This window comes from Jaculus jaculus, chromosome 16, assembly GCF_020740685.1.
Source record: "Jaculus jaculus isolate mJacJac1 chromosome 16, mJacJac1.mat.Y.cur, whole genome shotgun sequence".
In the NCBI taxonomy this organism is placed as follows: Eukaryota; Metazoa; Chordata; class Mammalia; order Rodentia; family Dipodidae; genus Jaculus; species Jaculus jaculus.
This window is the reverse complement of record NC_059117.1, coordinates 13,444,021-13,465,816: the sequence shown is the minus strand read 5'-3', so window position 1 is coordinate 13,465,816 and position 21,796 is coordinate 13,444,021. Positions and strand designations below refer to the sequence as shown.

The 21,796-nt window shown below is 46.3% G+C and overlaps 1 protein-coding gene across 1 annotated transcript in view; it reads left to right on the top strand.

Annotated features, from left to right (window-relative positions):
- Positions 1-21,796, top strand: part of Adcy1 (adenylate cyclase 1) — a 121,626-nt gene that overhangs the window by 38,578 nt on the left and 61,252 nt on the right. Inside the window, exon 4 of the mRNA XM_045135472.1 lies at positions 828-939. Within this exon, the coding sequence (XP_044991407.1) occupies positions 828-939 (112 nt within the window). The remainder of the gene's footprint in view (positions 1-827; positions 940-21,796) is intronic.

The following is a 21,796-nucleotide window of genomic DNA, read 5'->3' as shown; positions in this document are numbered from 1 at the left end:
GAATGTGGCAGGTGGGCTAGATTGTGTAAGTCCTAAAGTTAGAGGAAAGCCAGAAACATTTGAGCCAAGGTAAATAAATGGTTGGGAACATATTTTAAGATATATCTTAAAGCTACAGAATTCATAGAGATAAGCCCCATTTTAATTTTCCTTCATGTCTCAGATATTTGGAAAGAGCATGTTTGGGCTTTGTAAAAAAAAAAAAAAAAAGAAAGAAAAGAAAAAGAAAGAAATAGGAAAGATCTTCTTCAAGTCTTCCAATTCTTAGGGAACACACTGTGTTCTTGAGGCTGATCCCAGTTCTGTACTAAACAGGTGCCCAGTTTGAGGAGGGTCTCCTGCAAGACTGTGGGTCCTCTTCTCAGTAATGCAGGGACTCTGTCCCTTTCACAGTAATGCCCTGACCTCCTGCCCAGGGCCAGATGGCAAAAGGGAAAGGAGAAGGTGTGGTGCAGATGAGCGCGTGCCTCTTAAAAGCTTGCCATTTCTGTGTTGTGCTTGGGGCCACAATGTAGGAACAGGCGCTCCCTGGGGAGGAGTCAGGCCTCATGGACACTGGGCAGCAGTGTTGTTCAGTATAAGGGAGGGCAAGCTCACAATGGCCTAGCAGTCACTGTCTGTGTTGCCAAGAGGGGTGTCTTGTGGCTGCTAAGAGCTCGGGTCTTTTTGCCTATAAAATGGGAAGAAGGAAGTCATTATCTATAGCCTGCGTTGAGAAGTGAGTGGAGTGACTGTTCTCAGAGTGGTTTTTAGGTGGAAAAGGCTCTGAGGTCATGACTCCCTAAACGACTGGGATGAGACAGCCCCTCCTCACTTCTCTCTTGCAGCATCTTGTTTGCAGACATCGTGGGCTTCACAGGCCTGGCATCCCAGTGCACGGCTCAGGAGCTGGTGAAACTGCTTAATGAGCTCTTTGGCAAGTTCGACGAGTTAGCCACGGTAAGCATGGGACGTTCCTTTGTTTGGGTTAAATTAACACGGTTCCTGGAACGGCACTATGCCAAGTATCTGGAATGTAAGACGTATGGGCCATTGATGCCTCTCCTTGGGTCTGAGTCCTGCATGAAAACTGTCCAAGCTCCCCTGACTCCTTCCAAGATGCTTCCAGGCGGAGGCACGTCCTACAGGCTAGACCTGGCCCTGGCCAGCCTTGTACTGTTTACTCCAGGACAACACAGCTGGTGACTACAGTCCTACACCTGAGGCAGCCCTGGCTGAGTCTCTGCTGCCTCTGCCTTTGCTTTGAGCTCGCCACCCTTCTGGGCTGGAACCTGCCTGCCCGGCCCCCACCTCACTGCACGGGTGCTGGGCACACCAGGACTGCACAGGGGTTTCTGTGGTGCTTGGCAAGTTTCCTGCTGGTGTCTTGAAGCTCTCTGTGGGATGGATAGCATCTGGCAGCCAAGACCTGCTCAAGGTCTGGCCAAGGCTACGCTGACATGTCAGCCTGAATCAGGCATTTGGATGCTGAGACGAACCTGCGGCCTCCACGGGTGTTGTGTCTCGGGCCACTGTGGCACTGTCTGGGAGTGCAGTCTATGGTCTCAGAAGCCCTTTGCACTCTTAGAACTCAGCCACATCAGCCACCGAGTCCCTGAGGACTTTGTGTCCCTAGTGTTCACTCCCCATACCCTGCCCCATCCAGAACATGCTGGTGTTTTGAGCAGGGACAGAGCCCACAGCAGGAACTGGAGCCGTGCAAGCTCGCAGTCTGTCCAGACACATCGTATTATGCACTGCTGACCACAGGAATGTCCGGGATCCGCTCTGTGGCTCACAGCAACAGTCAGGTTAAAGCAGAGACTGCCCTGCTACCCTGTGGCAGAAATCCCCCTCTAGTTTCACTCACTTGGCAAACCTGCCTTGGTTGCAGGGCTCAGCTTGTGTAGGCTGGGGTGGCCACAGGACACTGGCCACAGCTTAGAAAGGTTCACGCTCAGTGGCACAAGGGCAACAGAAAGCAGGAATGGAGGTAGACTTGTGGAAGGTGCTGCCACCTAGGCTTCCTGGAGGTTTGAGACTCTACCTACCATCTCTGCCCTTTAAGGAGGTGCAGGAGCGTGGGGGATGGAGCTATGTTCTCTCTTCTCATGTCCGGGCTCTGCCCAGGTGTAACTAACGAGCGCTGAGAAACGAGGGAGGGAGTGGACATCTCTGTGGACGATCAGTGCCTTTCTCAGTGAGAAGCGACAATGGAAGGTCATTCAGTATAGGAGGGGAGGAGAGAGCTGAGGGCCACTGGAGCATAGTACAGGGTGGGCAAGGAGCCCCACTGGGCAGAGCAGGGCTAGGTGGTGGTCACTAGGGGCAGGTGTGGGGTCTGACTGCCCATGAGAATGACCCAGAGCGTGCTGAAGACAGTCGGGCCAGGAGGGATCCTAGGTGGTAGGGGTGGGTGTGAGGATTTTAGATAGAGTCCCCCTTGAGAGATTCCATGTGGAGACACTGAGATTGAGTTGTAAAGCTCTTGTCTATATGCCTGATGGACCCACTGGAAGATTCCCTTTTTTCTGGTGCACCACAGATGCACTGAACAGGTTCTGGAAGACCCCTTTTGGGAAAGGCTGGTCCTCCTTCCTGAGAATGAAGCAGGGATGGAGGGGCTAGTGAGGGACATATGATTTGGTCAAAATAATGCCTTTTCTTTGGGCTCTGGGGTCTGCCTGTGGGCCCTTGTAGCTGTGTCTGGCTGTCCACTAGGCTTGTTCCCCTGGGCACATTGATTTCTGCCCTCACACAATTACCTTCACCCTCTGGGGTGGGTTCTAGCCTCTTGCTTGCAGTCCATTGTAGAGGATTTCTGTCTGGCTTTGCCTGAATAGTGCTACCAATATGTGTATGTGTGTGTGGACATGATGAGTGTGCTACCAATGTGTGGGGTGAGGGGACGATGAGTGTGCTTCCAACGTGTGTGTGTGGGTGAGGGGACGATGAGTGTGCTACCAACGTGTGTGTGGGGGTGAGAGGACGATGAGTGTGCTTCCAACGTGTGTGTGGGGTGAGGGGACGATGAGTGTGCTACCAACGTGTGTGTGGGGTGAGGGGACGATGAGTGTGCTTCCAACGTGTGTGTGGGGGTGAGGGGATGATGAGTGTGCTACCAACGTGTGTGTGGGGGTGAGGGGATGATGAGTGTGCTACCAACGTGTGTGTGGGGGTGAGGGGATGATGAGTGTGCTTCCAACGTGTGTGTGGGGGTGAGGGGATGATGAGTGTGCTTCCAACGTGTGTGTGGGGGTGAGGGGATGATGAGTGTGCTTCCAACGTGTGTGTGGGGGTGAGGGGATGATGAGTGTGCTTCCAACGTGTGTGTGGGGGTGAGGGGATGATGAGTGTGCTTCCAACGTGTGTGTGGGGGTGAGGGGATGATGAGTGTGCTACCAACGTGTGTGTGGGGGTGAGGGGATGTGCTTCCAACGTGTGTGTGGGGTGAGGGGATGATGAGTGTGCTACCAATGTGTGTGTGTGGGTGAGGGGATGATGAGTGTGCTACCAATGTGTGTGTGGGTGAGGGGATGATGAGTGTGCTACCAACGTGTGTGTGGGGGTGAGGGGATGATGAGTGTGCTACCAATGTGTGTGGGATGCAGAGACCACGAGGGTGCAGCAGGGAAGATGAGTCTCCAGCCCCTTTGCATTTAGGTGACAAAGTACTTTTAGCCCAGGTCTCCAGAGCTCCCAGGAGACCTTCCTGTGGCCCGGGGCGTTCACAGATGTGGCCAGCGGCGCTGTAGCCTGCTTCCTCATGGCTTTCACGTTCCCCCTTTTGGAAGCTTCTGCGATGGAGGGTCCAGATGGGTCCTGTGGCGGGGGGGGTGGGGGGCCTCTTTTACTCCCTTGTTCTCAGAGTTCACGTTCCCTTTAGGATGACTCTGGACCCTTACAGTGCACTCCTCTAAGAAGCCCTGAGGTCTCCCACAGGGGCCATGCCTAGTCAGTCACCCCTGAAGGCTCCCGAGGGGTCTAGTTTTCCTACAAGGCAAGATCTACAGGATGGCAAGGATAGAACAAACTTCAGGGGGCTAGATGGGCTTGCAAATGTCTCCTCCCAGGCTGAGGCCCATGCTGCATGAAGGGCCAACATTTTTACTTTTCATGGAGTCTTTTTTAAGGATTATCACGGTGTTCCAACTAGGAAAAAAAAAAAGTCTTTGCCTCATCAGAAGTCATGGATATCTCCCACCGTGTTTTCGTCTGGACATTTGTTCTTTTAGGCTTTGCATGTGGGTCTACAGTCATTCTGAGTTGAGACCCGCACACAGAACAGCCTCTGGGTGGGAGACTCCTGGCCCTGCCTTAGGACAGATGTGGGCCGTGGGGCTCTGTCCTTGGCCGCTTACTTCTCCGTGGGCTTCACTGTAGCTCCAGCCCTGTCCCGCAGACCCTGGTGTGGCGAAGCAGCTGCGGGGAGCACCCCAGGGCTGCCCGCTGCACTGAGGCGAGCCCGACTCCCTGGCTTCTGGGCTCTTGCCACTGTTGGTGTGCCCAGCACGGCCCCTGTGTGCAGCCCCCCTCAGGCTCTGCTGTCTTTGTTTCTGGGGATAAGGTTTCTAGGTAACAGGGCCTACAGTACTGGGCAGAGGCCAGGCATGTCCCTGTGACCGAAAAGTGCCTTCAGCGCACCCTTGTTTCCGCCAGTGCAAACGAGGTCCCTGAAGAGCAGGACATTCAGAACTGCAGTTACCGTGGCTGTCTCAGCTCCCCAACAGCATAAGCAGTGTCACCTGCCACAGCACCAACCTCGAGTGTAAAGAGGCAGCTTGTCCCTAGGAGTGTGACTTTGGGCTGAAGAGAATATTTTCTGGAACTTTCCTAGAAGCGTGCTATGAATGGGGTTTGTGTGGGTTTGAAGGGAGCAGTCAGGATCGTGATGAAAGATCTCAGGAGTGGGTGGGCAGAAGGATGATCTGTATCCCAGTGCACCCACTGGTACCGCAGCAGTGACTGGTTCCAGGTGCCCAGAGAGCCTTTCCGTGTGTGAGTGGAGCAGCGTGACCATTGGTTTCCCAGAACCTGACAGCTGGCGTATTTGCAGGTGGGAGTGGTCATGGTCCCCGGGGCTAGGTCTGCCCATCTCTTCGCTTCCGCCTTCAAAATCAAGGTAGAACTTGAACAGCACAGGCTGGAAGTGTTGTGTTTGATTGCACTTTGCAGCGTGGGAAAGAAGTGAACACCCAGTTACCTTCTGGGATGGGAATCTCCCTCACATCCCAGCAGGAGACAAGTCATATTTATCCCCCAAGTGAGGAAAAAGATACTGTGTGACAAAGCAGCTTTACAAGGTCTCTGTGGGTTCAGAGACTGTCCCCTTAGGAGAATTCCTCCACTTACTTCAAAGCTCCACAGGCCATCTTCTCTGAGAGGTCTTGCTTATTGGCCTCTGATCTTTCTCTGGCCTTCTGTGGAACAGGGCCATATCCTGCCCACAGGGAACTGCTCATCCTATTACTGTGCGTGTCCCCCGTAAGCCAGTGACCGTCTATGGGCAGCTTACACCGATGTCTGAGTCTGAGGTCTTACTTATGACCGCTGAGCCTGGAAGTATTAGACTGAAGTGTCTGCTTTGGTGGCCTCTGGACTCATTGGCCTGGGATGTGAGACCAGTGGACCTGACATTGTCTGCCTGTGAGGAAGGTCAGAAGAGGGGCTCAGCTGCCTGTGGGCTGCAGCAACCTCTTCTAGACACACTGAGCCAGGCTGGAACAGAGCAGTGCCAGGAGAGGCAGCAGCTTGAGTGTGGGTTTCCTTAGGGCTCTACTTTGCAATGGTGACAGCCATAAAAGGTTTCTGCTCATCCTTTCCCTTACCTGTGGCCGGGAGGAATCTCTGGAAGCCTGGGGAAGCTCCCTGGGTCTTGGCTCAAGCACTCTGACTGGCCTTTGCCAAGTGATGCTATGCCATGTGGGGCTGGAGCTGTGCTCCATACCTGGACCACTTGGTGTGCAAGTGCCCAGCTTTGGATGAGGATGAGACAGCCCCTGGCAGGCTCCTGGCCATTCGAGTCCATCTCCTCTGTTCATGGGTTCTAGGCTATTTCTGAGAAAGTCATTGAGAGGCCATCACATGTCACCAGGACCTTGAAGGGTGGATTCTGGGACTTGATACATAACTATTTAACAGAGACTCAGGTCCTAGAAATCTCCAGTTTCCTAACTGGGTTTTGTAGCCAATGTCTGAGCATGACTTGTTCAAGCACGTGCCCATGTACGGAGCACTAAGCCTGGGAGGTGGGACTTTGTGAGTCCCTGGCTTGGCTCTTTGGATCTTCCTCCAGTCACTGCAGCCTCTCTCCTTTTCTACCACGACACCTTGACCCCCATTTGCCCACCGAGTCCTGGGCAGGCTGTAGGCCCTGTGGCCCCTTCATAGTTACTGGCCATGCAGAATGGACATGCCTCCCTGACTCATCCTGGAACCTTATTGGGCAACCCTGCAAGGCTCCGCTGGGGTGAAGAATGGGTGACCCCATTCTTCTCAGGGATGGGACTGGAGGACATGGGAAGAGCCACCCTTTCCCCACCAGGATCAGGGCACACCCTGTGGGCTGAGTTTGGGTGTCTCTAGGGAAGATCTTTATTGAGACAAGTTCTCAAAGGTGTCTTTCTTAGAAGTCATTGTAAACAGACGAGATGATTTAACACCTCACACCTTCCTCAGCCTGCTGGGCTCCTCTTTCCCAGAAAACAGACCTTCCTAAATGCCAGCTCACTCAGCCAGTGTGTGGGACAGGGGTGCAAAATCTCAGGATGTATATTGCTGCACATCCTAGATTCCTGCAGTGGCTCCTTCATGGAGTGAGCCTTAAGGGCAAACCTGTCTTTGTGCTTCCTGCTTCTAAGCCTTCTCTTTGCTTCCTGCACAAAGAGTTCATTAAAAGAAAAAGTCACTTTTGAGCTACCATTTAGGTGTCCAAAACTGACCATGTGGAAGGCATCTGTGCACAGGCATGAACGTCACCACAATCAGAAACTGAACATCCCTTACCTCAGATGTTTTCTTCTCTTCCTTGTGTTTAGATAACAGTTAAGATTTATCTGGGGGCTGGAGAGAGGTGGCTTAGTGGTTAAGCACTTGCCTGTGAAGCCTAAGGACCCCGGTTCGAGGCTCAATTCCCCAGGACCCACGTTAGCCAGATGCACAAGTGGGTGCATGAGTCTGGAATTCATTTACAGTGGCTGGAGGCCCTGGCATGCCCATTCTCTCTCTCTGCCTTTCTCTCTCTCTCAATCTGTTGCTCTCAAATAAATAAGTAAAAATAAACAAAAAATAAAAAATAAAGATTTATCTGGTTTGTGTCACTAGAGATGTTTGGATTTTCTACAATCTTCTACAATGAATAACACAGTAAACACATAACACTTCTTGGCCTCTTCCTGTTAGCCTAATTTTTTGGGATTTATTATATTATATGTAGACACTTCATTCCTTCTCACTGTCTAGAAGCATCTAGCTGAAGCAAAGCTTGTCCCTTCACAACCTAATGGGCATTCTGGTTATTGCTGGGTCTGGGTTATCCCAAAGCTGCTGGAAACATTTATGTGTAAGTCTTAGTGTCGATGAATGCTTGCCATTTTCTTAGATAAATACTTAGGAGTTTAACTATTTTATTTTACTTATCTTATTTTGAGATAAAACCAACAGACCGACCTTTTTTTTTTTTTTTAATGAGAAGGGTGTGTGGCGGGGTGGGAGGTAAGGATTGGCATGCCAGGTCCTCCAGCCACTGCAATCTAACTCCTGACACGTGCGCCCCCTAGTGCACATGTGTGACATTGTGCACTTGCATCACTATGTGTCTGGCTGTGTGGGACCTGGAGGGTTGAACATGAGTCCTTAGGCTTTGAAGACAGGCGCCTTAATTGCTAAGCCATCTCTCCAGCCTGCGTTTAACTTTGTAAGTGCTAAGTGCTTGTGCACCTCACACCCCACCAGCAGCACATGAGTTCCAGCCCCTAAACATTCTTGTCTATGCTGCTCTGACACATTTTGGCCATTTTCACAGGTCTGCAGTGTTCTGTTGAATTTTACTTACCCTACTGACTATGTTGACCATGTTTTCATTACCTACTGACCATCCATATGTCTTCTTTGGTGAAGAATTGTTTTTGGCTATACTTTTAAATTGGGATTAGCTTCCTTATTGCAGAGTTTAAGAACTTAAGGAGGGGTTGGTTGCTCTGTTTTAGTTACAGTCTTACTATGAAGCCCAAGCTGTCCTCACGCTCACGCTCCCCTGCCTTAGCTTCTTGAGTGCTGAGATTACAGCTCCATCACCGTATGTGGTCTACAGTCGTACGAGTCCTTCATCAGACATGTGACTCACAACTGGTTGCTCTCTGGCTTGTCCATTCTGCAAAAGTGTTGTTCAAAGAGCAGAAGTTGTTTTTAATATTTAATTTTTAAATTTTTTATTAATTTACTTGTTTGAGAGAGAGAGAATGGGCATGCCAGGGTCTCCAGCCACTGCAAATGAACTCCAGTTGCATGTACTACCTTGTGCATCTGGCTTGCATGGATTTGGGGGAATCGAACCTGGATCTTTTGGTTTCTAAGACAAGTGCCTTAACCACTAAGCTATCTTTAGCCCAAGGTTTTTTTTACACTTAAGTTTATGAGCTTTATTTTTCTTTTATGGATTGTCATTTTGTGTGTTGTGTTTAAAAAGTCTTTGCCCAAAGTGCTATCAGTGTGTTGCTTTCTCAAGGCCATTGTGATAAATTACCACACGAGCTGTGTCCTCACAGTTTTGGAGCTTGCATCCTGAAGTCAGTGCTGCCTGGCCAGCATCAAGGTATCAGCAGGTTCACACTCCCTCCAGGGACTGCAGGGAGAATCTGTCCCTTGCCACTTCCACTTTTTGTGGGTCTGCGCCAGATCACCCCAGTCTTCTGGCTTCATGTTTCTGCCTTCTGCTCCTTCTCCCCATCCTCTTCCTTGCCTCTAATCCCCCTACTTCACATGGCTTCTCCATTTTGGAACTTGAGCTAAATATATCTGCAAAGATTCCTCTTTTCATTGTTCACATAAGATATTTGCATATCCAGGGGGTTGGGATCATTTTTCAGCCAATCATGTACTGTAAACAGTCATCTCTCTGGATTTTAGTCTTCTCTCTTAAAGAAATGAAACTAGCAATGACTATTTCAAGGGAATAGTGTAGCAAGAAATTAAATATGGATGTAAAATAAGAGAAAGCGTCGAAACACCTAGCATAGGGCCTTGGGCAGGGATGACACACAATGAAGAATAATTCCTATCCTTACCAGGAAGATTGATTAGTGGGGCCAGTGATGTTAAAACTACATGGATAACTGAAATCTTCATGTGAAAAAAGAATATTCCATCATAAAGATATAAGCTCATTTTTTTAAATCCCATCAAGTTCTTAATTTATAACCAGATAATGCTTGTTGCCAGAAAATGTCCATTTGTCAGGTGGTTCTGTTTTAGAGAATTGTCAATTAGCTGCTGCCTTGCTACCATTCTGATTCAATCAGACCGCACTCCAACTCCGCAGTGGTTCCCTGTCTAGCCACAAGGGAGAAATGCTGCGCTCCACCGGGATGCACACTTCTGAGCAGGGCCCTGGCTATGAGTTGGTCAGCCGCACGATCCAGCAGAGGAACAAAGGGTTTCTTAAATACTCATTTCCTAAGGCACAAACTGTGTCTTGGCTTATATATAAACTAAGTAAATGGAGTATAATAATTGGTGAGGCCTGTATTCAAACTTGAAAACCGACATTATTAACATAAAGGCAAAGCATTAAATACAACAGTTCTGATTTACAATTGATGAAATGATATGACAGTGTGTGTAGTACATACAATGTTTTTTGTGGTCATAGCTTTACAAGAACATATTGTTCTTAGGAAAACATGCATGACTGAGACATGCAAAGATATCAGGCACTTGTTTCATTTGCCAGTTCCTGCACTGAACAATAAATAATAAAACCGTTTTCTTCCCAGAATCATAAAGATTTCTCCCTAGTGTTTTTTTTTTCCAGAAGTTTTGTAGTTAGGTTTATATTTTCAAATGATTTTTATTTTTTAAAATTATTTTACATTTCTTTATTTGAGACAGAGAGGCAAGAGAAAGGGGGGAAGAGTGCACCAGGCCCTCTAGCTACTGCAAACGAACTCCAGATGCACGGGCCACCTTGTGCATCTGCCTTATGTGGTTCCCAGGGAATAGAACCTGGGTCCTTATGCTTCCTAGGAAAGTGTAGTCCTTCTCTCCAGCCTTTGAGTTGATTCTTGTGTATGGATCGAAACTCTTTTTGCATATGATATCATCATTTGTTAAGAAGGCTATCCTTTCTCTACTAAATGGCCTGTCCATTCTTTAAAAAAGTAATTTTTCCATATGTAGGTGTCTGGATTTATTTCTGGACCTTATATATTAATTAGTACACTGATCTTTGTATTTGTCTTGAAACCCAAACTATATGACAAGTCTGGAGTAAGGGCTAGTGAGCCTTCAAGATTTGGTGGTTTTTTTCAAAGTGGTTTTGGATATGGTAAGTCTTATACTTTTTTGTATGAATTTTGAGAATCATCTCTTCTGTTCTTGCAACAGAGACTATTGGGATTTTGTTTTGGATTTGTTGAAACTACATTATAAATCTAGGGAGAATTGGCATTCTACAAATAGAGAGACTTCTATGACCATACTTCATCTCTCTATTTTGTACATCTTTTTAAGCTTTTTAGAAATGTTGTATAATTTTTAGCAACCAAGCGATTTTTATCTCTTAGCAGATAATGTCCCTAAATATCTCCCACTTCTTGATAGTATATTTCCTGCTGATTTCTAATAGTTCTTTCTTAATAATGTAAAATATATCAATTGTGACCATACCACCCTGGATGTGCCTTATCTTGTCTAGTGCTGTAAAATATAAATTACATTTTTGTGTTGATTTATTATTCCAAAACACTGGAATATTCATTTCTAGTAGAGTCTTAAGATTTTCACTGGATTTTCTACCTAAATGATCATGTTTGCACGTGGCTGTAGTGTTATTTCTTCATTTTCACACTTAGTTGCCTTTTTTTTTGTTTTTGCTTTTTGCTTTTTCTTACTTCATTTTACTGGCTACAACCTTTGTGTGATGTCAAATGGAAACAGAAAGAGTAAGCATTCTTGTTTTTGTTCTTTAGCTCATGGGGCAAACATCACTGAGTATGGATTAGCTATCGGGTTTTGTGACACTTGTAGTGAAATTAGTAAGTTTTTCTTTATTCCTAGTTTTCTGGAGAGTTTTCATTTTTTATTTTGGAAATGCAAGTTTTGTGTTGTCATTTTTTTTCTTATGCATCTATCATTTGTTTCCCATTTTTTTAGTCTGCTTCCACTTCATTATGTTGTTGCTGCTAGAATGTTAAAACATTCCTGGATAGGTTCTACTTAGACCTCCTATCCTGTCTTTCTTGCCTCTGATTTACTGAAATTCTGTCTAGAGCTTTTCCTATTTATGTTACTTAAGCTATTAGTCTGTGGCTTTTCTTATTCTGTTTTTTCATAGTGGCAAGGTAATGCTGACCTCATAATTGAGTCTGTGTTTCTTCTTATCTAATTCTCTGGAAGTTCTGTAAAGTAATGTTATTTCTTTCTTAAATTTGTGGTAGAATGTACCAGCAAACCTATATGGGCCTGTACTGGGGAATTGAACCTGGGTCCTTAGCCTTTGCAGGCAAGTGCTTTAACTGCTAAGCCATCTCTCCAGCCCATCAACTTTTTTTTGATTATTTTGAGAAAGTCTCCTTTTCTCTATACTTTTAGTTTTAGTCTATTCATATGTGTTTATGGAGTTTCTTTCTAATTTGATTTTGTGTTTATTTATTTTTTTAAAAAATAAATGTTTTAATTTTATTTTAGAGAGGGAGAGAAAAAAAGACAGAGAGAAAATTGACACACCAGGGCCTCAGCCACTGAAATCAAACTCCAGATGCTTGTGCCACCTAGTGGGCATGTGTGACCCTGCACGTGCCTCACCTTTGTGCATCTGGCTGATGTGGGATCTGAAGAGTAGAACTTGGATCCTTAGGCTTCGCAGGCAAGCGCCTTAACCGCTAAACCATCTCTCCAGCCTCAATTCTCTTTTAATTGTAGTTGAATCATAGAAAAGTCTTAGCTATTTATTCAGATAATTACTATTTCTGTGGTTGAGTTCCACTCACATGATCAATATTTCTGTGTTCTGTTTTCTTGCCTATGGGATTTCTTTAACATGTCTTGTAGTAAGTTCCCTACTGCCAGGATAGTTTCATTTGTTGTGTTTCTGAAAAGCTTTTCATTTTACCTTCTTTTCTTTGTTTCTTTGTTTCTTTTTTTTTTTTTTTTGTTAACTTTCTTCATCCTGACAGAATTCTAGGTGACAGGTTGGTTTTGCTTTGTTTTCACACTTCAAGGTAGTCATGTTGCTTCTCTTGTATTGTCTCTGAGGAGACTTCAGCAGTCAGTTATCTGTTCCCAGGTATGAAATAAGTCTCTTCCGCATATCTCTGCTTATAGGATTTTCTCTTTATCATTGGTTCAGAGAAATGTGATTTGATTTGTTATGATGTGGTTTGCCTGCACTCTGTGTTTGGAACTTCTTATAGCCAGAGGTTTAAAGTTACACCAAATTTAGAAAAGACAAAATATTGGGTTTACCTTTTCACTCCCCTCTGAGGCACTAATTCCACCGATGTTAGTTCCCTTAAGGCTGTCTATCCTGCAGGCACTGTGGTAAGAATACTCTTCTCTTTATTTTCCATTTCATTTCAAACAGTATCTGCTTTTTTCTGCAGTGTCTAACCTGTTGTTCCTGCTTAATATAATAATTTTCTTCTTAGATATGGCTTCATCATTTTCCCTCCTATTCTTCTAGGAAGTTCAGAAGTGGAGTGAATCATCTGTGTTAGCTGTTCTTTTTTTTTTTTTTTTTTTTTTTTTTTTTTGCTTTGTTCTCTGTGGGCACTGTGTGGTATTAAAGCCCTTACCTGAGTGAGTGGACTCCGCCCAGGCACCCATCTTGTGTTTGAGTCCCTGACCTTGAGATGCATGGTGTCCTCTGTGAAGTGTGGGTTTGGGAAATAATACACAGCTGCAGCCCAAGCACCTTTTCTTTCTGTAGGTTCCTGAGGGAAGTTAAGCAAATACGTAGTGTGTTTGCCTTTACCTCTTTAATAGCTGATGGCTTATTTATCTGCTTAGCTACAGTTGGTGGGCACAATTGCAAGCAATGTTTTTGATCTTGCCGCCAATCATCCAACACCTGTTGGATTTGTATTGGTTCTTATGCATCTTTGAGAAACTGGCCACACCCCTTTGACATGGTAGAGAAACTCCTGTCTTGGCTCTACCGTCCCTTGTGGAATGACTGGGTCCCTTTTCAGGATGTCAGTTGCAATAAGAACCAGAATCCCTTTGACTAGTTCCAGGAGGCTGAGGGGTGGCACAGTGAGATCACAATGTGCCATCTGTAGAGGAAACTAAACTCAGTGTGGCCTCTGACCAGCTGGGCCACCTGCTGCTTGCTTTGAGACCATTGACAGAGCTCCCTGGTCCTGAGTATAATCCCCAGAACCTTTTGCCCCAGTGGGAGCACACCCTGCTGGTGTTTGTGGTCTCCCCAGTGCAGTGTCTGCCTGGCACCTGTCAGAGGGTGAATTCGGAGTCAGGTGGATTCCCTGGTAGGTGACAGCTGGTTCATGCAGTGGCTGGTTGCATAGTCCCACAAGATTAGAGACCTCATGCAACACATATTCTCCCTGTTCTGGACCTAGAGCTGAGTAGTGCTGTGGTGTGTGCTGGGTTTGTTGATGTTCTGTTGATATCAAACATGGACACGCTGTGGGATTGTCTGACCCACAGAGATTATTACAGAGAAGTATTTGCACAAGAAGTTTCACGTATTCTCACCATTTGGATATGAAGTTCCTCAGCAAGACGTCTGTATTGGAGACTTGGCTCCTGCCTGTTAATGCTCTTTTGGGAGGTTCTAGAAACTTGTGGAAGCAGAGCCAAGCTGGAGGAACTAGGTCACTACGTCATCTATTGGGAGCTGCCTCTCATCCTGGACCCTGTCTGCTTCTCTCTCTGTTTTGTGGCCACCATGGCCGGCTAGTGTTGCCCTTCCCTGTCCTCTCTGCCATGAAGTTCTGCCTCACCATGGTCTAGAAATGACAGAGCTAGTGAGCGGGCACTGATGTCTCTGGAGCCAAAATCTACCTACACAAGACCTTTATTTATTTATTTATTTTTTGGTTCATTTTTTATTTATTTATTTGAGAGTGACAGACACAGGGAGAAAGACAGATAGAGGGAGAGAGAGAGAATGGGCGCGCCAGGGCTTCCAGCCACTGCAAACGAACTCCAGACGCGTGCGCCCCCTTGTGCATCTGGCTAACATGGGACCTGGGGAACCGAGCCTTGAACTGGGGTCCTTAGGCTTCACAGGCAAGCGCTTAACCGCTAAGCCATCTCTCCAGCCCCACAAGACCTTTATAACAGGAGGGAAAAGAGATATCATTAGAATAGAAGAGAGACTAATAGGAAAGAAGAGGTTTATGGAGGGAGGAAAAAGGATTTATTGTCCATACTTAATGGAAGTTGTCAATAAAAATGTCTGCTATTGTAAAAACTGTCTGCCTTTTAAGTAGTTCTTTTAGGAATTTAGTTACAAAGATAAAAATTCTGATGAAGGGCTGGAGGGATGGCTTAGCAGTTAAGGTGTTTGCCTGCAAAGCCAAAGGACCCAGGTTTGATTACCCAGGACCTACGTTAGCCAGATGCACAAGGGGCACATGCATCTGGAGTTTGTTTGCAGTGGCTATAGGCCCTGGCATGCCTGTTCTCTTTCTCTCACTCTCTTTCTCTGTTAAATAAATAAATGAAAATAAAAATTCTGATGAATACCAATCTTTTTAAGTTGCTTTAGGGAAAAATAAGATGCCTGTACCAAGTTGAAAAATCTTCTTGTGGGCTTAACAACAATAGCCTCTGGTCACAAATCCCAAACATACCTGATCCTAGGATACAGTGTGGCTATTTTGTTTAGCTTTTCATTGCTGAAAGATGATGTTGCTATGATCTGTGATAGTGAAGTTATCCTTTGCCAGTTACCTCTGAATATTTCCAAAAGGGACTCATGGAAGCTGGACCAGTAACCAGAATTGCTCCTGCCAGGCTCCAGACACATCATGTCTAACCTTCCTCTGTCCTTCCTGGCCTTTGCCCTCTCAGAACCTTACAATGGCCTGGACTCACCAGAACTCAGCCACATTACTTGCCATGCCTCAGTTTCCCTGCCTGTGAAATGTGAAGAGGGAACTACACGAGTGTTCACATTAATTCCTGTTCTAACACCTTCATTCTGTGAGCCACCTATATTGGTTAGTTACAGTCACTCTTAATGGTGTCCTTGTACCAAACTTGTGTGGCACATGTGTTGTCAAGCACAGCCTGTGCTGGGGTAGAGACACGGAGCAAGAGGACCGAGTCCTACTTATAGCTCATGGAGGGGACTTTGAATTTTATACAATTATTTGTACAGAATTAAGAATTTGTTGAATAAGATGCCTGACAGACTATGATCCTAGAGGTAGGACATAGCTCCTTTCTAGGGAGATGGTGTTCCAGATGGAGAGAATACAGGGGAGATAGAATATGGCACCTTTCATGGAGTTGATATCAGAAGTGTAGAAGAGTGAACAAACAGCAAGGGGAGCATGGCTGAATGTGACGTGAGCGCAGGAGTGAGTTGGGCAGTGGGAAGCCAACGGTGGGGGATCAAGACCAGTTAGATGGGAGGGCTTGGCTGTCATGCACAGCCACAGAGGTGTTCACCCTTCAGTCCCTCATAGGGAAGGACAGAGGTTTTCAGTTATATGTGTTCACTAAGAAAAAAGCTACTATTTCCCCTATGGGCTGTACCTTGTTTTTAGATGCACATTTTTTCGATGGCAGGGACCAGTGCAGTTCTGCTCTCAGGAGCCTGGCATTTGAAACCTTGCCATGAAGACATTCAAATATATAGCCGGCTACCGAGAAGACTATAATGAGCCGCATGCACCCATCGCATAGCATCCACAGTCATTTAGTTCGGTCATCTTTGATCTCTACCCTTCACCTTCTCCCAGATCTTAGACATCCTCTGACATTGTGGCTGAGTTATTCAGTGTATCGCTGTGCCATCTGAGGACATTCAGCTAGTACTACCACATTTCATTATCAAACCCGACCAAACTGATACCAGACACATCATTTCCTGGGCTTGTTTATTTCAAAAAGGTCTCTTCATTAGAGCTGGTTTCTTAAATTAGGGTGAGAATGAGAGGGACATGAATCTTTTTAAAAACTTTTTATTTATTTTATTTGACAGAGAAAGAAAGAGGGAGAGGGAGAGGGAGAGGGAGAGAGAGAGAGAGAGAGAATGGGCCTGCCAAGGCCTTCAGCCTCTGCAAACCAACTCCAGAAACATGCACCACCATGTACATTTGGCTTATGTGGGTCCTGGGAAATCAAACTTGGGTCCTTTGATTTGCAGGCAAGCGCCTTGACTGCTAAGCCATCCCTCCAGCCCCAGGAACATGAATCTTAGTTGTCCTGAAGGATTTTAATTTATAGAATGAATATGGACACAGAGAAGCCAATACCATTGGAGTTTTTTCACTTGTGGTCTGTAGATAACGAGGCAGTTTTCTGTGCTACATAGGGCCATGTGGGAAGTTCTGAGGTCAGCCAGCTGGCAGGAGCAGGGGAAGCTTAGCCCTGGCCTTTTATTGTGTTTTCTGATAGGAGGAGGTATGAGTCATGTTACTCAGCTTATCTGGCTAGTTTGAGTAATGTCCCTGTGGTCTGTGCTCCCTTCATAGTTTCCAGTTATCTGGGACTAGACCCCTGTGATGAGGCAAGGGCCAATGACAAGTGTGAGCTTGGTGGGTGTGGCAGACAGCTTCAGGTTCACTGAGATGAGCTTCCAGACCAGCACAGTTATGGAAGAAGGGATTTATTGAAGCTTACAGATCCAGGGGAAGTTCCGTAATGGCAGATAAGCTAGCCTGCTTCCTTCCCAGATCCAAGCAGAGAGAGAAGCCACAAGTCCAAAAAGCCAAAAGCCACAACCACACAGCACACTTCAGGAACTCCAGCTAGGCATGCTTGCCGTATCTTTAGATTGGCATTTCAAACCCACCACACCTTAGTGCTGAACCCTAAGATACGCCCAGTGACACTGCTTCCAGCCAGGTGGCTGCAGATGCAAAGTACAAATTAATAAAACACTGAGAGTGTATTGGGGGCCAGTTATTCAAACTACCACAGTGGGTGAGAGTTGGTTGGTTGGATGGAAGGTAGTTGGGTTTGTGGACTGGCTCGGCAGGTCCATTCATGAAATACAAGTTCTCCGGGCGTCTTTGGCTGTCCTGGGAAGGGCAGTCTCTCCTCAGTTAACCAAGCCTCCAAAGTCAGGACATCATAAGATACAGAAAGTCAAAACATGAAGGGAAGTTTTAAATTTTCTCTTTTGTCTGAAATTTTGATAAATTTAGTCTATGAAATAAATTGATAAGGGATTGGCAGGAAACAAAAAAAGCATACACATTTATTAACATTCAGAGGCATCGGGACCGCACCAGAGAACAAGGCTCAAAAGAGCAGGCCAAAAGCTTTAATAGCATTTTGATCGAGAGAAAGAAACAGGGGCTTGAGGCTGCTGAGGGTAGGGACAGCGAAATAAGCTGAACAGAGCTTGTCTTAATAGCTGACGGAAGGCTACCTGTGGTCCTCGGGCCAGTTGTCCGACTCGAGTCTCCTCCTGTAAGAAGTCTTATGTAAGCTGATGCGGTGGGGCTCTGAGAAAGTCTCTTCTGCCCATAGTTCTGGGCAGATGCACACCCCCACCTGCCAACACCCCCACCTGCCAACACACACTCCAGGACACCCCTTCAGAGCTATCCTTTGCCTACAGTCCCTGCAAATAACTGCTGTAAAGTATGTGAAAAAATACATATTTGGGCAGGTTTATGTTGATATTCCTCATATGTTGCATTTGGTGGATGTTAGGTTCCATCCCCTTTTGATTCTTTGACAGCTTTCCTCAATTATTTGGACCTTCAATTTCTTACCATCTCCTGTGAGCTGGTCTTTCTTTAGTGGGTTCCTAGGCCTGTTTGCTCTGTTCACACCCTTCTCTGCATAGCTATGAGAATCTTTCTCTCCAGCAGGGGGCGCAAGCTGCTTTTTTTTTTTTTTTTCCTTTCTGCGTGGTTGAGATGGTGAATTCAATTGTTGGCATTGTCAGTCCCTCTCTGCTCCCTTGTACTGTGCACCCAATGATCTCACAGCAGCTCTTATAAGCATCACCAAGATTTCATATTTCTCTTGAGTTTGCCACATTTTCACATTAAAGAAGAAATGTTTATTTATCAGCTACTTGATTATCCTCAAAAATAATAAATATTTCATTCTTTTTGTTTATTAGTATTCAAAATGATGACTTACTGTGCTATTGTGCACTTATGGATTTGATGAAATTTATTTGCCAGTATTATCATCGGGAACAAGACTACTGATTTCACCTGTAACATTCCTTTGTGGTTATTTTTGTCTTTGGATTATACTTTACCAGCTATATGGTACAATATGTGTATTCATATCCCTTGGCATATTTCTTCTCTGGGTAGTTATTATATTCTCATTGGAACAGGTTTATTTCATTTTGGTTTGGAGTTTTAGACATTACTTTTTTTGTTTTTGTTTTGATTTTTTGAGGTAGGGTCTCACTCTATCAGGCTGACCTGGAATTCACTATGTAGCCTCAGGGTGGCCTCGAACTCATGGTGATCCTCCTACCTCTGCCTCCCAAGTGCAGGGATTAATGCGCCACCACACCCCGCTCTCTTTCTCTTTGTTTTCCGTTTATATACATAAAATATGTCCAGTTCAGTTGTAAAAACTTTTAAGTCAAGATACGTTGCCTTCTCTGTCTTCTGCCTGGACAGTTCAACATTTGTTCTGGAGTCACTTTGTCCTCTTACTCCATTTTGCTACCAGGAACAGATATACACAGGAGAGTGTCTGTGGAGGGCTCCCCTGCTCACAGTCCACGCTGACCCCTGCCAGCCCCTCCTGGAGCTGGGGACCCTCTGGGGACCGTGTTGCTGGCTTTGTTGATGAGCAGATGTCTGCAGTGTTTCAGCCCCTGTTCCCTCACGTGCCACGCCCTGTGGTGAGAAGCACGATGAAAACAAAAGCCTTCATTTTCATTCCATCTACTTTTATGCATTCACTGGGTGAATTTCTTTCTAATTGTGAGGGTCACAGCTTGAGTGTGTAAGGCCACCGTCATCCATACTCATACGTAGAATAGACTGTTCTGAAATATCCTATTCTAAACACTCGATTTTGCACACTTTAGTGAAACTCCCTAGTTTGGATTTTGAGTCAGTCAGTTTGCAGCAAAAGCTGGATTCATCCAGGTTTGCCCTTTCCATCCCCTCCTTTTGCTGAAGGTGGGAGATGGCGTTCCAGGTTGCTGCACCTGCCTGTCTCTCAGAATAGGGTGCCGTATGGAGTCCCCATGTCCTCTGGCCTCTCTGCACTCTCTTGGGTTTGCAGCTGACCTGAGTGGGGCTTGGGCCTCAGCAGTAGAGCCGACCAGCTCTTGCCTTCTTCCTGTACCTGCCAAATGATGGGTTCTGCACGGGGTGAAAGCCTGTTGTGACCCCAGACTTCCCAGCCCTGTGTAACTTACGGGGGGCAGGCTCCTTTGGAATGTGGGGAGCGCTGTCATCCTATACGCTTGTCTGTGAGCTCACCCAGGGTCCAGATTTTGTCTGCCAATGGTAGCAGCTGTCCAGAGAAGCCACCGTCCAGGGAGCACACATGGGAAGTGAGGCACATGGGTTCCTACTGATGCTCTTGGCATCCCTGCCCCTCCCAAGTTTGGGAGGGGGCTCTTGTACTCAAGGCTGAACATGCCTCTAGCTGCTCCCCCTCTTCTCTCTTCCTGTCTTTCCTCCCTGGTAGGACACAGAACCACCGGGCATCTTCATTCTCCCAGTCACTCTGGGCAGAAGCTTTCTATATTTACAGAGAAGATTCTAAACATCTAAATCAGCAAAATCTTTTTTTCTTTTTAATTCTTTGAGCTTGCTGACAACTCAGGAATTTGGAGATTAAGAATAAACCAATATACACGGCATCCATGTGTATTTGTTGGAGGTGGTGGCCGCTGATGTGGTGGGGACCAAGTGGAAAAAAAAATAAAAGACAAGCAAGGGCTAGGAGAGATCGGCTTTGCACCTCAGGACTGCTCTGAAAGGCTCGTGTGGTGGTGAACGTGCTGGGATTGTGTGTCTGTGCGCACGCGTGGTGCTGGGTGTGTTAGCATGTGTCTGTGTGTACACGTGCTAACCTGGTTCTGGGAGCTACTTGTTATTTATTGATGGTTCTCTAGAGAACACATGACTCCGACCTGTGTAGAAGGGCCTTGCTGTGTGAACATGTGCACATGAATGCTCAGTAACTGAAAACTTTGCCCTCAGTGCCTATTCAAAGGGGGCATCTCACCATGCACATACTGTCCGTGCCATGCAGTCATGGTCACGCTTGGTGTTCCCACGGGCATTTCTTTTGTCTTCATCACACTGTGCTATGTTCGTGTCCTCCATATAACTGTTGTGGGGACTATAATTAGATTTTATTTCTGCCAGCCCCTCGGGAATTTCTCTTTTCTATGGAGGTGCTGTGTGCTGAGGGAGGTCTGAAGGTGGAAGGAGCAGGCAGGCTTAGAGTTATCTGCAAGGCTGAGGCTCTCCCTTCTCGGATGTCTACTGGTGCTGGAGCCTTCTCTCAAAATGCTTGCATGAAGGGAAGGGACCTAGGGCAGCTCCGGACGGCAGTGGACGCCAGCTGCCTGCCCAGCTCTGGAAGGTCTCGCTGGGTAGATCTGGCAGCTGCCCCACCCCCAGCCACCCAGTTGCTATGCTGAATACCTGTCTAGTCCCAACAGTAACTCACAGAACATACAGGTTCCAGATAATTAGTAAGACATTCAAGGTTAAAACTGAATATGAGCTGTGGAAGTGCTCTTACAGTGGAGTCCAAGGAGCTGTGGGACTCCGTGAGATCCACCGCAAGGCTGTGAGGTCCTCTGTCCTGTAACAGTGTGCCTGTGGGAGACAAGGCCGTTTCTCCCATGTACATCCATGACAACAGCCCGTCATGAAGGACCAGATGTGAGTGTGAATTAAAACACAGAGCTGTCAGCTTTGAAAACAGACGTCAGAGACAACAAGTGGTCAGCAGAGCCACGATTCTCTCTTGTGTTTTGTGTGGGGAAATGTCACAGTTTTTCCATGAAATACTAGTTAAAAGATAGTTGGTTTACTATTGCCTTGAAGCACATCCATAGAGGCTTAAAATGATCCCAGTGTGTTTTCTTGTGAGTAAATAAATGCTAATGACTACAACTCACCTATACGAAGTTTCTTTGTGACAATGTTAGCTATTTCTAAATTTAAAGGCACCCCAAAATGGGAATGCTTAAGAGCTGTGGTTTTATGTATTCCTTAAAGTAAAATAGCAGTGGTCAGGATATAGTGGTAGCTGATGTCGGTTTGTTAGCATGGGCCAGATGGAGTAATGCTCAACTGACTCTCTTAAAAGTTGTTTTATCTTATTTGTTGACAATTTTTTTTTTCCGAGGTAGGGCCTCACTCTAGCCCAGGCTGTCCTGACCTGGAAGTTACTATGTAGTCTCAGGCTGGCCTTGAACTCTTGGCAGTCCTCCGCCTCCCGAGTG